We start from the raw sequence: 16480 nt of genomic DNA, 5'->3' as shown, positions 1-16480 counted from the left end.
AATAGATCGCAGAGATAAAACAACACACAGATGCGACACTTGACGAAGTACACTCCCATTGGAGTGCCTCCTTAGCTAAAACTTGATTATTGTGCAAGATGGTCTCTAGGCCTCTTGCACTTCAAGCGACGCCTAGGGATCTCAGCAAGTTTAATTACGTGCAACTCAACGTAGTAATTAAAATCCTTGTCTAGAATCGTCAGTCTGAAAGAAGAAAAATGAAAAATTCTATGATCTGTTAAATTCTCGATTACAACGCATTACCCGGAATGGACAAACAAATTTTCTCACACGACTGGACCGAAACAGAGTATTTAAAAATTAATAATAAAGTATTTGATAAAAATGACATTATGATTTAAGCAATTCCAAAGTAGCCGAAGGGCTGGCTTTAGAACTCAAAATACTATTAAGCAGTTTCAAAACTCTAGTGGACAACTGCCCAAATGCAGGAGTCAATGGAATAAACAATATCATTAATAATTAAATAATTTCATTGAAATTATGATTCTTGAGAGATTCTCAGAACAGCCGACTCCAAGAGAAAAGAGGAATGAATGTACGGCGCTAATCCAAAGTACGATTTCTCGGTGAGCCTAGCAAAATTAGTGAGTCTTTCAGGAAGTGCTACAAGTAATATATTGTGTATGCTGAGATGTAATAGAGGAGTAATCAATATCAAAGTTGTAAATTTTTCAGACATTCAGGCACCTCTCCTGGCTGTCAATCCCATGTTAATTCAAGGCAGTGCGAGAATGCATTGTTGCGCCTTATTAGCAACTATTACTAAGATTAGCCGTTGTTCTTTTAAAGTTTATTTATTTTTTTTTTGAGAACATAAAATGTTAGAAAATTGTATTGGTACATTATACTATAACGTTATTATATAACGAGAGAAGCAGCGGCTGTATAGTCTCAAAAATTAAATAGTTCACTTATCTGCCCATTCACAACAGTTAAAGAATTTTATATCCATAACTTTAAACTACACTTTGGTTACACTCCATTCCTATTAGTACGAATCGAATATAAATAGTCGTTCGTTTATTACAGGTAGTATAAACATTTTCTTTCTTAATACATTTTTAACTCTCGAAAACTACTGTAGATTCCTATTTTGATTTTGATGTTCTGTAGGTTCATCTAAAAGTCTATGGTTTAAAACCAGTACTTTAGAGTTTCCTTCGTTTGCAGTTTATAGAATTTCCCAAAAAATAAATTCAGGTACCATCATTTCCTTTAAAACTCACAACGTGTAATATATACAGCTTTCAAACAACTGTATACATTTTTATTGTTCGTTATTATTAGAAGTTATTTGCCTTTTTTAGAACCTCAACTAAGATGTATTCTGGAATGAGTACGGTTCTCGATCTTTGCCTTAGATTTTATTTATTTATAAGTAATTAGAATTATTTAGTTAAGGGTTTACTGTCCACCTCGGTTCACACCACCTAATCGACAGTTATTAATTAAGCCCGCTTAATAAACTAAGATTACATTACAATAATTTATGCTATGTGGTATTTATACATAAAATTATTTCTCAGGAGATATTTCTGCGCCAAGATGGAAGAACAGTAGAGCAGTCCGTACCATTAGATGTTATGAATGCCCATAAATGAAAAGTGACAAAATAGACAAATTTTTAAGAATTATTGACGCCTCATGTTGGAAGAATCAGTTTAGCTATCCAATTGTGGCTCGTACCTTTTTAAGGCTAAATTGAAGAGAAACGACATTGTTGACAGCTATTTTTTTGGTGTAATTCATATCCTGCAGTGACATTTAGAATAATGAATGAATAAAGAACAAGTTTATAAATTTGTTTCAAGTAATTTATTAATTATTTTATTAACACAAATATTAAATTACAAATTAATTAGAACAAAAAGTTTATAATTAACAAAAAAAAATTAATTCATCACTCGGAACAATAATTACACAATTCTGCGGCGGCATTATTACTAATAATTATTTATAAAGTAAGGGTAGGTTTATTTTATGGTTATCTTTAGAAAGGCTATCTTTACTTAATTTTTATTTGGAACTTATTTACATGACCTAACATTATTTACAATTCATAAAATTAAGTAAATATAATAGAAATAATAATAAATAAAAAATGCCTCCTTGATGGGTGATTAACTATTATTAGTTGTTTAATGGTGAATTACCAAGACGATTTTGGAGCAAGAGTGGGGAGAAAAAAGCTGTGACGCAAAAGAAGAGGTTGTAATTGGTACTCAATAGTTTGGGGACCCAGTAGGCTCCTCGAACTCCGTAAAGTTGGCTCACGATTTAAATGGGCAGTTCCCCTCAATGGAGAGTTTGTTTATGTTGTATGTAGGTTTGTTGGGCAATAGGTATGCTATTTTTAATTGGAAGTATTAAGGGAGCATTCTTATGTATCATGATCAACATCTGCTGATTCTGCCAATTTAAATATTCAAGGAACGAAAAGGATTTTGCATTTCATAAGAGCTCTTGGTAATAGATGCTTCAAAAGGTTTACTTTCACAGTTTAATGAAGCCCTTGAAACTGTAAGAATTATAAGGATTGGTGTGAGAGAAGGGTGGTGAAAAGATTGCGGCATAAAAAAAATTTGGACTCACTTTGAACTAGGCATAAGCTCTACTTTACATGAACACAAGGAGCTCTTACTTAGTCCGACACTAAAAAAAATCTAGAGACATAGCTCGGGCATTTAGATGCAAATAGCGCAGCTATCAGGTAACTTCATTATAAAGAAGCTCGTTTTCACTCAACAGATTTCCTTTAAAACTCTTCAGAGTTTTTTAACATCTAATGGAACATAAAGGAGCTATGAGATTTGATTACGTAACTTAGTGTGGCGCAGATAGTTTTGTAGGGGCATTAGAAGTCGTTATAGATCATATTCGGCTCTTAATAGTACAGTGGTACTGCCTAACTTATATTGGGAAGTAAAAGATCCTACTTATTAAGACTATGGTGTTTTAATATATTCAGCTTAAGTAAAGAAGCTTCTGGGATTGAAGCTATGTAGGATCGGCATAAGAGGTCTCACAAGTGCAGTTCCTAATACAAGGCACCTATCTGGTACTTTTTTAAATATCAGTAAACAAAAAAATCGTAAAATGTAGCTCCTATCACTTTATAAGTGCAAGGATTTTACAACAGAACCTCTATTAATAGAATCATTAACAAAACAGTTTACAGAGTAGCTTCTAGTACAGCACTATTCTTAGGTTTCGGTTTTCTATATGGCTCCTGGTAATGTATTAAGTAGTATGAACAAGATCAGTACAAAATTTATACCACGGCACATATGGGAGCATGAGGAGATCTTGGAATTGAACTAAGTAACATTATTGTACTAGCAGCTACTCAAGCTAGAGCATTTCCATGATCATGTTATGCGATCAGCGCAAAGCTACAGAACAGTCCGTGATCTTGAATTTTATGAAGAATCATTTTACAGTAAGGCTCCTACGATAAGGCATAGTTCCGCAATGTGCTCACTCCAGTGCCAGCCTACGTCTAGGTACTTCTTAAAGAAGGTTCACTTTAACATAACTCCTAATTTTGCCCTGTCGTACTCACGCCTACACGTCACATGTACTCCTACAGTGCAGCTTTTTTCGGCACTATAGTTTTAATAGCGCAGTTACTGTAAAGCTTCTTGTAACGCAAAATCAAAGAGTCAGCATAGGAGCTCCTCTAATGCAATATTTGGCATCCCTTGATTGGAGGTTCATTTGCACAGAGTCAGTAAGGCACACTTCGGACATACTGAGTGATGTGTTTAGTAACAGGAGCTCTTTTCATTAATAAATGAGCTCCTAGTACTGTATTATGTGAGCGATGAAAGTAGAGCTTTTATGATAGCTTTTTGTATTGGAGTAAGAATAGGATTCTAGATCCCAGTTAATGAAGTTTTAAGGAATTCCTTAACCAAGTACAGCTTCCAGGCTACTCAGTAGAGGAACTTCTATAATAACAGATCTTGGAATATCAGTAAGAGATGTGTTCCAGCTTCTGCAATATTAATAAATCGGTAGCTCCCAAACATAAAAAAAACTCCCCAGACTCCTGCTTTATTGAGTCTTTATGAACACGAGCACTATGAGATCATTGAGGCTTAATCCCAAGACCATAATGGCGACGAAAAATTCAAAATATTATATGTGTTATAGGCCTTAGTGTGTGCTCTAGAGTGTGCTTATGGTCACGCATGCTGATCTGCTGAACATGCTCAAATCATTGGTTGAAACCAAATGCTCAAATATCCCCTAAATAAAACATAAAACTAGTAAAACATATACTGCCCACAATAAAGATGACCGCCGAAATAAAGGAGTGTCAAAAGAGAAGTGGCCTGGAGTCTACACTTCGCTCCAAATTAGATCTTGAAATGTGTGAGCTCGTGGAACCGTAGGGACAAACGAAAAAATTGGTTTGTCTGATAGAATTGAGCTTCTTACGAGCTCTAGACCCTAATTTAATGAAGATCCATTCCTCATAAAAAAAAGAAGGGCCTTATTCCTTCTCGCTCAGCATTGACCATTTCACGCCTCCCATCCCCACCCCCTTCGCCAAATAAGTAACCCTTGTTGTTAGCAACAATTATACATTTTATTTATATTGTTTATAATTAATTCATTTTAGATTTCATGAACACAAAAAATCTCAAACATGGTTTTAACAGTACAGAGTAAATTAGCAGTACAGTTTTAACTCATCCACAAAAAAGGTAACCTTTCACAAATAAGGTTTACAAAATTGGTTCTAATAATTCAGATGAACCAAAACAAAACAAAACAAAAAAAAAACAAAATTGCATCTATAATCAAAACGTAACCTATAAACCTCATTAATAATACAAAATTATACTCCACTTTTATTAATATGATAAATCAAAACAGTGACTATAATCAATTAAATGTCAAACCCTATTTAGGTTTGTAGCTTTAAAGACGCTTAGGCAAACTTTATAAGTCTGCCATACAAAATCTACAGCACCAGCCTAGTCAATCGGCATTTTCAACAACCCCCAACAGAGTCTATAATGTCCCGTTAGAGATGTACGAGGATTTTTTTACGGTTCTAGGCAAGTTTTCTGGTGCGTACAGATTTCCCCAGCAAAAAATACTAACTTTACTCCAGTAACTTCTAAACTTTCTATGTATTGTGGCCCTCGGCAAACAGATAAGTTGCAGACTGATTCGTCGGCAAGTGACCAGTGTTGGTCCTAAACTTCTTTCAGCTGTCCCTTTGGTTCCAGATGCTGCGTATAGGAGAATCCTAGTTGCCAAAGTTTTACGCATGATGCTTGATTCTCTAGTAAGCACTTCTGTATTGAATGCAGATGTGTTACGGTTTCCTACAGCAGCATGCATCTGTGCTTCAAGTCAACGCTCTCAGCTGTTCCCACCAAGTCTGCAATACCCCAGGGATTAAGAAATACCAAGGATATCGCCAATTTTCTAGGCAGCACATATGTGTAGGCGAGATATTCTGTGTAGAACCCTTCTTAGTGTCTAAGTTTAGGTTTCAGTTTTAAGAGCTAGAAGTGTAACGTTAACAACTGTACTCCAAACAAAAAATCTACTTTGCGGTTTAAACTGTTTTAAGACTTACAATTCCACGATTATTATTAATATATAATTTTTCAATTGAGTAAAATAACTCTAATGTATAGAGCAAATTCAACAGAATATGACAGCGACATTTTATCAACTGTTGGTCATAAGAAACCTTTTAGAGGTTAACATATAGCTTTCCTTCATATATTATTATTAGAGTTACTTTTTAACACTGTGCTAATAAGTTAAAGAAATTAACATTACTAAAAATTAGTTACCTTTTTTGTAGTAATCTTTGTTTTTCAAACAAAAACAGTAAACAAGATGGCGATTATTCTGGTAAACGTTTTACACTGCTGTTTCAGGTCTCAAAACTGCTTGTGTGTGAGCCAAAACGTTGTGGAAGGGATGGGGTAGAGGCAAAGGGCTTCTTAGCGAAAAAGTGTGGGGTATGCCACTCATGAAAAGGATGTCGAGGGTTGAAAATATTTTTTAGTTAACTTTTTGGGGATGTCTTATGATATTTGCAAGGGCATAATATTGCAACAACCTTGTGCACTTCAGATCTCTTCAGTGTGAAACCTAAAAAATGTACTTTAGACCCCTTCGTGAAGGGACAGATTACTTCAAGAACTGACTGAATGTCACTTAAGAAAGTCGTTTGCACGGGTCCTTAAACATTTCAGACCATATGGCCATTCCCAATGCAGGAAGCGAAAGGAACTATTGCATCCCCTCTAAAAAAAAAAAGACATCATTTCAAGAAGAACCAGGACGGTAGTTAGGAAAGTGAATTAGAGTGGTCAAGGTGTATGAAAACTTCACACCGACCTATCAGGCCCCCCAAACTGTCTCCAACAGCAGGTGGAAGAGACGTCAAATCAGAATTTTTGGAACCCTTTCTGAGATGTTCAGAAATTATTGTAGATCCCACCAAGTTGTAAAACAATAAACTTCGAAAATAGTCAGAACATCACTCAGGTAAAACTTTGTTAAACCTCTTGTACACAGCAAAAAGGGCATCCCTTAAAATATTGTAGATCAAACCTAAACAGAAATTTTAAGAACAATCAGATATCACTCCGGGAATCATCGTAATTGCCCTTAGAATGACCATCCCAAATAAGGCTAAAGTAGATCTCACCAGGCCAAAAGATCTGAATATTTTTTGACACACACACTTCAAATTTCAACAGGCCGGCCATTTCAAAACGTAAATTTCTTAAACAAGAGAACAAACAGCAAATCGAAAAAAATTATTTCCGGCAATTTTTGATATTTTCAATTACTTTTGCTTGCATACGGATTACCAAAAAATAAATTAATTAAAAAATTAACCCCCGTTGCACCCCAATTTTCGACCCCCCCGAAAAAAACAAATTATCAGATCAAGACTCACCGTTACCCGAATCATCGCCATCTTGATAATCACCTTCTGATAATTCTTCTTCATCTTCAATATCATAATCGTCCACATAGAAATCAGTCATGTCCATGTGCGGCTCAGGTTGACGGACACGGGTCTTGATGCAATAGTCTTCCAAGGTCAAAGGAATCTCGACGCCATCTTTTTCCGCTTCAGCTCGACCTCCGGATACTTGTTTTCTGTAAAGCAAGAGAAGAGGGAAAGGGGAACCAAAATTTAAATTTATGTCTATCAAATATTTTTAGCAAGTATTGCCCTTTGAGAAGAATTTGGGAGGGCCAGAAAAGCTATCCCATATTTTAACCCACATCTAAGTACATATTACCTCTGGCAAAACTGTTTAGAACTTGAATTGTATACTGTTACATTCACTACAATTTATGTTCTATATTTATAGAAAGGACTCTCCTTAGGGTGACATTACCTGATAATATTTTCATACTCCTTATCTTTTCCTTTGGAGTCCCTCCAACGTCTGTACATTACTGAGGCATCCACATTTGCAGGACTGAAGGTATTTGGTTCGTTCAGCAATGATATTACTGATAATAGAATTGTTCTGAAGCAAAAATTAAAAACAGTTACTTAAAACAAGAAGTGTTTTCTCACTTTTGAGCTCAGAAGAGCGCAACACATGTGTTAACTTAACGAGAGAGTGAATAAATCGAGTAAGTAAAGTCTGTTACCTCTTTTACTTCTGTTTATGCTCATATTATTATACAAAAAGATGCATAACGCCGCAGACGTGATTTACAAAAATAAAGGAATGGAAGGGGTAAGCTCAGTTGCTACACCGGCTGTTCATGACAGCATGAAAAGTTGAATAGGAGATCTACTCTAATTCATCAAGCGCTACTTAGAGCAGCTGGCATGCTTCTCCATCAACCTTCAACCCGATAGGCCGCACACCGACTTTGAAGCTTGTAAAAACTTTGTCAACACCAGAGTGATTTCCATTTCATCCAACAAATGATTACTTGCGATAGGAAAGTGGATTTATTACGAATGTCCGAGCCAAAAAACAAAAAGAAAAAAAGACGATCACGTCATCAAGCAGTACTCTTGCCCCAAACAGAATGATTTTTTGGAGCTCAACGTAAAGTTGCGGATGAGTTGTGGGAGCACCGAGCCCTCTTTTGAATTCACTTAAAGCTGGTTGCTGATGGCCGAGTGATTTATGTGTGAACTCTGTTTTACTTTTTTGGCTTGTGCGTGTTCATCATTAGTCAATGGTGAGAGCTTCTTCAAGAAAACTATGTGAAACCACTCACAAGTCCTCAGCAACAAAAGATTTTAATTTTAATCTTCTACACAACCCAGCTTCCAGTCCAGACCTAATATGGAAAGGCATGACATACTTGGTTCTCCGATGCGTCCGAGAACGAATATGATAGTCAATATCAGCGATTTTCAACTGGTTTTAATCCACAAACCAGCTAAATTACAGCAATATTCTCGCTTCATAAATATTAAAAATGTCTCAGACCGAAATATATTCAGACAAAAAGAGCTTATCTACAAATATTACAAAAAAATAAACCCGTTCGGCTTTGTTTCAAAGTGTACTATTAAACTGAAGTTATTTGCATTCTCTTGAACGCCTAAATAGTATTTCCTAGTAGTATAGTATTTCCTTCGGTGAGGCGTATGACTAACCCAAGTTAAGATCCTCTGATTATAAATTTGGCAGATTTTAGTGGATTATGTACGTATATGTCTGATAAAATATGTTGTTCTTTAGAAGTTTATAAAAAAGAACTTTAGGTTCAACTTGTTATTTGTTTTACAATTGAAATATTAAGAGTTAATAAATATTAAGTGGTGATGTTATGTGATAATACAATTTAAGGGTTAAATATATTTATGGGCTATCATATCGGTGTAGATTATTTCAATGATTTTTACAGCCATTTTAGCGAAACCTTAGGGAATACAGGGAGTATTCCTTTTTTCATTTTGGCCACAAAGGTGCTTTCAGGTAAGGTATGAATTCTTTTCTAAAAACATGCTAATTCTAGTAGTGAATAATTAAAAAAGATTACCACGTAGATAAGAATTTAAAATAAGCAATTGGACAAGTTTCCTTCTTATGTTCTAAGATTTTACATTTTACATTTAAAATTTTAATAAGTTTTAATTACAAAAGATTCTATTCCCTCCCTAAATAAATCAGAATTATTAAACACAACACTTAGATGGCAGTATCGTTTAAATTCCTCTATTACAGATTCTCCATTTTTACGTGAAAAATTCCACTTTCCCAACCTCCCTACAGAAAATACAACTACTTTAAGTACGTTTACATTCACATTTAAGAGGTTAACTTTACAGTTATCACTTCTTCATTTTCTGCTAATAAATCATAATGCACCGCAAAGTCATCTGCATAAAGTGAATTCTTTATTATTTTCGTAGATTACAGCTAAGTACAATTTATTTTTTAACAAATAGGTTGTTAAATTACAGGAGTAATCACTACGTTTCCACATTTACGAGCTTAAAAGAGTAGGAGAAATCTCCGCTTTTAATAAGTTCCTGTTATTCTCATTAGTCATTCTTTAGGCTAACAAATGTTATCCAATGAAACAGTATGTACGAGGCCAATTCTTATTCCTTCATGTATCCAGTCAGAATCTGCATTGGGACAGTGAGATGCTTCATCCTCATCTATCATTGCACGATAGTTCTAAATAACTACCTTCCAGCTTAAAAGCTCCAACAAGAGCTTCAGAACCTTCGACAATGGGGCAGCAAGAAAAACGCTCAGATCACGTTCAACGTTGTTGCGAGAGAAGACGAAAATGTAAATAGCAGAATCAGTTCAAAAAACTATTAATGAACAGTAAGAACTGTTCGTGACATCACTACAGTTGAGGAAAGAAGGAAACAGTTTGGCCTTTGAGATAAATAACAATATCTCAAACAGAAAGACGGACTGTTTTCGTTCAACGCCCCCACTTTGACAAGTTAGTTATTCGCGGACGGGGTAAGTTCTTTATGGACCTGCGGTCGCGGAACATTGTTTTTTTATTTACAACAGTAAGCTATATAGATAAGTGAACCGACTAGGTTTGCAATCTAAGCTGGAAAAACACAGACTTTTCTTACATCCTAGGCTTTTTTTGAACTAAACCTTTTAACTTCCTGCAAAAAAAAAAAAAAATAATACAATTAAAAAAAATACGCACCTAACATTCTGTGTTGGGTTCCACCTCTCACATGGGAGTTCACCAGACTGTGGGTCATCTACTGGAGGGTGTAGTATAGATATACAAAGGTCGCCGTTCTGTAAGAATAATGTAAACAAACACTATAGTGAGTGCTCAAACTACTTTTTAACACATCAAAACTAGTTATGAGGGGCCTCCATAAATTATACGAACCTGCAGCAACAGAGGTATAGTTGCGATTTCCCTTATTAATACAGGTGGTAGATCTGTACACTACGCTTATTGGAGTATTTAATGTCAATGTTGTTGCATATTTTACTGAAATGGCGAACCTTGGCTAATATCTTCTTTCGGTATTTTGTACTATAGTACAGGTGTTTAAAACCTTCTATATCGCGAAGGTTTCGGCACGAATGTGTCACCTCATCAGTGGCTGATTTACATGGAAAAAAGCAGCGTCAACAACCGCCATTACAGCCACCTGAATGTAACCACGATAGAGTAGAATAGCCAGTAAGTCGATCGCAAAACGATTGATGGTCGATCACAGACGATAGGAAACGATCTCAATGAGCAACCGTAACGAAGACTACCAACCGTTCTCTACTTACTGATTCCCATACTGAAGATATTACCTTACCATTATTTTTGTCTGAATAAACACCAAATTACGATTCCTTGATTAGAAACATGCAGACACTATAGAAATATCAAGATTTTAATAAGTAGATCGCGACAAATTTTTCAGAGAACAAATTAATCCTACACACACAGAAGTTGATCATCCCTGCGATAGTAATAACCTCCTCATGGGTTACACCCCTTTCATTTAGCGCATTTTATCATACCAACCACTAATGAGGGCCCACATCCATGCCGAAACGTTTAACATAGAGAAAGGCTATTTTTTTGGAACTTGATATAGGTGACGTTACTTAGTGCTTGATACATAAAGGTACCGTTCACGCCATACTTGCAGTTCCCCTACACATGATGTAGATTAGTTAGTAGATCGGTCACTGCATTAACAAGTACTTCCGATGCAAATATTGCTGTTGGCGCACTTTAGGAGTGCTTGAATTTCCCTTTTATCATTAAATAGAGTTGAACTGTACACTGCACTAGCTATATCACATTAGAGCTATTATCTGTGATATTATATATAGGTGATAGATCTTAGCACTGAACTGATTTGGAGCACAGTCAGCTACATTTTATTTTAATATTATGTAGCTGGTATATCCTAAACTGTATTAATTTGGGTAACTAAGAACCAATAATCGCAGTTCTTCTTAATATAGGTGGTACATTGTATATTGTACTCACACTTTATGAGAGATGCTAGTGGTTCAACTTTAACTGTACGGTGATAAATCAATACACACACTAACTTGGAGCATTAGAGGCATCTTTAAAGCAATAATTCGTCCCAATTAACTAACCAAGGATTTTTAGAGTCATCTGAATGAAATATAAAGTTTTAGCTTGTCGCAGTTAAGTCAAATTTGACCATAGACCCTTTTTGACTTACCTCATATACATTCGGATGCCATACTTTAGTCAAAAATCGGATACTTGGTGGTGAATAAGGATAATCCGGGGGGAACTTCATGTGAGCCTGTTGACAGAAATTTTAGGTTAGCCAATAATGTTCAACAACAAAAAAATGTGTCGTGTAAATTTGTGGATATCTTTTAGGAGCGTGAAAAATGATTCTTGTGATGAGGAGTACCATATATTTTGTATACAACACGACCTAAATCTGAGAACTCACTCAATCCGGAGTAATAATTTCTGCCCAACAGAATTATTCTGAAGGTTTGGTAATGTAATCTTAAACTTGTAAAACAGTCGTAGTTTTATTTACACTAAAAAGCTTATGACATAATGTGTGATAAACAAAAATTATGCAATTTTTGTTTATCATGCGCCATTTTTGTTTATCAAAGCAAGTGAACTTTAAACAAAGACTTCTCATTGAAACTAGAATTGGGTACTAAAGAAAAATTCAGAGTAAAGGTTTAATATATTTATTATTTTTTATAAAAGGCACATGTGACTTTCACTTTAGTACAGTTAGACACTTGTAACAAATTCTGTGATTTAAAATAACTTGGGCTGAGTTCTAATAAACAAAAATTAACGGTTTTTTTAATTAAGGCAATTAAGATTTATATTAAAATATAAACAGGGCCTTTAATTCTGTGCACTAAGAAGCGTGGGACAAAGTGCGGTTTAACATAAGAATGGTAATGGTTTATTGAATAGAAAAATTCATGGTTCAGGTTTAATTCTACGTTTAAGTGCAAAGAGATGTTTATATTAATTTATAACAGAGACTCAACTTTTATAATATAGAAATTTTGCAATGAAATGTGCGTTTCAAATGAAGGAATGGGTTTCATTAGAAAATTCAGGGCTTAGGTTCCATGTGTGAAATTAAAGCCATTATAGAAAGTACTTTTTCTAACACTGAAGTGCTCTTTAGAAATCTGTACTTAAAATTCTTATTCTGTTTGATTAAAAAAATAATATGTTATGGAGGTTAAATATATAAATATATATTCTTTAATTACAGCAATTAACTTGATTGACTAAAGACTTTAATGGCACCAATGACCACTGCACTAAAATAAACGGGTTTTACTTTCTTTTTCTTACAATTATAAGGCTAAGACATGTTCTGTGCTAAAACTAAAAAACTGGGCTATACTTGCATAAGTGACTCAAGGGTTTAATAATAATGAAGGCACGACCAATTAAGTCTACCTTTGACAAATGAAGATATTCTAAGTATCTTAGTGAATAATGACTTAAAGCAAATACTGCGTTTAAAATAGAAGTTTTCATTCCAAACGTAGCAATGACTTTTAACTTTAAAAAAAGAAAGAGATTAACTTTGACTGGGTAACAAACTTAAAATGAATAAGTATGTTTTAAAAGCTAATTGATGATAAGTTTTAATCTTTCTTTTACCCAATATAGAAGACAAAACTAAAGACAAGTTAAAACACATCTGACCTTAAAATTTATCTGCCTCGAGATGTAGACAGTAATTTTCTATGGCAACTTAATATATGAGCGTAAATTTATTATAGAAGAGTAAAAGGCTATTTAATACCTTGAAATAGCCACCCTGGTATAGAGTCTCTGGTGGTCCAAAAATCGCCACTTCCCATTCGAATAGATTATCCTCTTGAGCTAATTTTACACGAAAGCCTTCAACTGGTTCTTCTTGTAAAGATTTATATTCCAAAGCTAATGCTCGCAAAGCACTACCAGTTGGTTGTGACATTGGTAAAAAAAAAAGAAAAAAGAATAACAATAGAACTACAGTAAATCTTTTTTTTTTTTAACTCAAACCACCAAATGATGAATATAGTTTTTATCTAAAATATCAATAGACTATCAAAACTATAATTAGAACAGGAAAAATTGAAAAATCACAAAATTAGTAAACAGAAATTGTTGGCGATTATTTTAGTGAAACCATCAAATGTTGCATTTGCTTAGTAACTCTGTAACCAAAAAACCAAAATTGCCAACTTAACTTCTTTCCATTTCGTTTATTTGATTTTCTCATTTCTTATTTATTTCATTAAAAAAATTGATCAACTTTATAAAAACAAATTTTAATTTTAAATTTTAGGACCAATTTCAACTAAGAAATTGTTTCAAATCGGGTGCCGCCGCCACATTTTTTTTTTAATGGGTCTAAAATAATCTGCATATTTTTCATTGAATGTTCAAGAATACTAAGTATTGCTTATTGAAAATTCTTTATGAGCAACTGTTATTATTATTATTATTCAATGATTTAAAGCCGTCAACATATGAGGTAAATGGCGTCCAGAGTTATTTTCATTATCCTGCCGCTCTTCAGACAGCATTCTTGCGTTACAATGTTTCAATCAATGGACAGAAACTAAGGAAGAAATTTAAGCGTCGGCGCTGGGTTTTGAACCCCGTATCTTTGCGTCGGTATCCAGCATGCTATCCACTGATCCATTCAATTTTTATTATTATTACAATCTTTTTATTTTATTCTAGAGTTTTCCAGCCTCTTGGTTAGTGGAAGAGGACGTTTGTTATTATTACTAGACTTCTTTACCGAATTAATACTGATCGGGTAATGTAGTGTCGTAGGTGAGTAAACTCCCTTTTCATGACCATTTGGATAATCTGTTAAAGATAGTAAGGCTATACACAGAAGCGGATATTTCTAGCGGACAATCTTTTCTTTTTCTTTTCGTTGATTAGCCTTTTTTAAGGAAGTTCTTGTTACTTTCGGCTCTTTTCATGGAATGATGTTAGATTATAAGTATCGGGCAACATTTACCCACGTAACTTATCTGGATGACTTGTGCGCTTCGGCGTGGTATGTACCACTTTCCCGATAATTAGTATATTGCGATTTATGTAAATTACATTACCGACAATGGGGCAAGGGAGCACTCATAATATCAGTAAATTAACTATCAGGATGTTTACTCAACGCGTGGTGGACATTTTTTTGCAGCGCTGTTTTGTGCCCATCTGGATAATCTTGCTGGACAAGAATTGGGATCTCGATACTACGTGTTACATGGCCTCAGGAAAGTGATTGGGCAACATTATTTCTGAATGGAAGGATCTCCCACAATTCTTTTCAGAGATGTAGTTGGGGCTACCTGGTTGTTGTTAACGATTGAAAATCTCTCGGTTTCCGTAAACTGCCTAGAGCCAGTTCACTAAAATTTTTTTGTTTGATCCAACTACACTAAGCAGAGTTGGAAATTTTTCGCTCCATGATTGAATCCAGTCTCTGTAAATTGTAAATTTAGTCACTGTACGTGAACATCTTCTTCATCACACAGGATACCGAGGGCTACGGAGGTAATTGATGCGAACAACTATTTGGTTTCACGAACCTACATACTCAAGCTCTTCCATGCACTCTTCGGACTACCACAATCTATTCACAAACATCAACTTTAGGGAGCTACAATAATTTTTTTAGGACTCAGTGGTATACATAGCTTATAGCCTTTACAATCCTTCTATCTAGTAAGTAAACAAACTATCAATTGTAAGTTGAAAATGCTCAGACCTTTGTACTACAGGATGTAGAAAAAGTTATTTTACTTTTTATACGTTCCTTTTAATCTAACCTTTTGATAAAAACTGTTGAATCCAGCAATTGGAGCATCCTAAAATGTATCCAAGCATTCAGAAAAAGTGTGCACTCTCCTGAATTAAATCTTTCCGAAATGATGGCCATTCTGAATTTTAGACAAATGTTTGAAAAAATTGCACACAGTAATGTCCAATATCTCGGAGAAATCTAAAACGGAAAAATCCATAACATCTCCAAAAACTATTTGTAGCACAAAAATGGTAAAAACAGGTATTAAAAGTTGACTGATAATCACAATGACTAAATAACTATTTACATATGGTAAATACATATATTTTAATACAATTTCAAAAATCGAGACAGTGGTCGAGTTGAGCCTTATACACCTATCTAGTGTAATTAATAATAAAAGGAGACCAAGATTAAATATTTAAAATGGAGTGGGATCTGTTCTGCAAGCACTGCAGTCTAAAATTGCTTATAGACATTGGATGTCTATTAGAAGAAACATGCCCTCTACGTAAGATCAAGGTTATCACCACTTGTCGTTTTTAATTATCATCATCATCCCCTTGGGCATAAGGTGCCAAATACTCGTATGTCATAACGTAAACTAGAGATTATACCTCAATCAAAAAGGTGCCGTTTTTTACCCTATGTTTGTGAGTATACGTATCTATCAAAACGAAAAAACGAAAAAATTAGAGAAAATTCAGATTCGACATTTCGTTTAGATGCCGTGATAAGGTTTTGGTCCAAATCGGTGAAGTGCTATTTCTGTACATTGAAATGTCCTTGCCATAGAATGGTATTAATAAGTATTCAATGATTAATTGATTTCCAAATTGGAAGTATTGACAATTTACTCAATTGAGTTTTCAGTATTTTGAAATTCTACGATTTAATTTACAAATCTGTGATATATGTGATACACATACACATATCAACAAAACATAAATGTCCTTGGAAAAATGATTAATAGTACATCTGAAAGATGGGATGGAAAAGTCCCATGAAGTGCGATGTTTACAACATATCGGGTCCTAACTGTAGTGTGCTCTTTAGGTGAGTAAAATTTCTTTACCAGTAGTACCTCTTTACTCAATTGATTGTTCATGTTTTTAAGATTTCCGAAAATGGCTCATAAGATTTTCTGTGAACTTCGTTTATATAAATAAATATATTATATACACATTCTTC

At 34.5% G+C, this 16480-nt stretch overlaps 1 protein-coding gene across 1 annotated transcript; it reads right to left on the bottom strand.

The window, feature by feature from the left end:
* Positions 1 to 5601: 5601 nt before the first annotated feature.
* Positions 5602 to 13616, bottom strand: LOC141457592 (ubiquitin-conjugating enzyme E2 R1). Its single transcript, XM_074134797.1, has 5 exons — positions 13286 to 13616; positions 11696 to 11782; positions 10183 to 10280; positions 7419 to 7553; positions 5602 to 7173 (listed from the first exon to the last, which is right to left on the bottom strand). The coding sequence occupies exons 1-5, from the start codon at positions 13457 to 13459 to the stop codon at positions 6957 to 6959; spliced, it is 711 nt and encodes a 236-aa protein (XP_073990898.1). The 5' UTR covers positions 13460 to 13616; the 3' UTR covers positions 5602 to 6956.
* Between the last annotated feature and the right edge of the window lie 2864 nt (positions 13617 to 16480).

Source organism: Rhodnius prolixus, unplaced genomic scaffold (assembly GCF_049639745.1).
Source record: "Rhodnius prolixus isolate KJV_2025 unplaced genomic scaffold, Rpr scaffold_28, whole genome shotgun sequence".
Lineage (NCBI taxonomy): Eukaryota > Metazoa > Arthropoda > Insecta > Hemiptera > Reduviidae > Rhodnius > Rhodnius prolixus.
This window is presented reverse-complemented; position numbering and strand designations above follow the sequence as displayed.

Bases quoted from the DNA above. Each gene is read 5' to 3' on its own strand.
- LOC141457592 (XM_074134797.1), bottom strand. From the start codon at position 13,459: ATGTCACAACCAACTGGTAGTGCTTTGCGAGCATTAGCTTTGGAATAT. The intron at 10,281-11,695 runs GTAAGTCAAAAA...TTATTCTTACAG, and splicing joins GGCATCCGAATGTATATGAG to AACGGCGACCTTTGTATATC. The intron at 7,554-10,182 runs GTGCGTATTTTT...TTTTTGCTTCAG, and splicing joins AACCCAACACAGAATGTTAG to AACAATTCTATTATCAGTAA.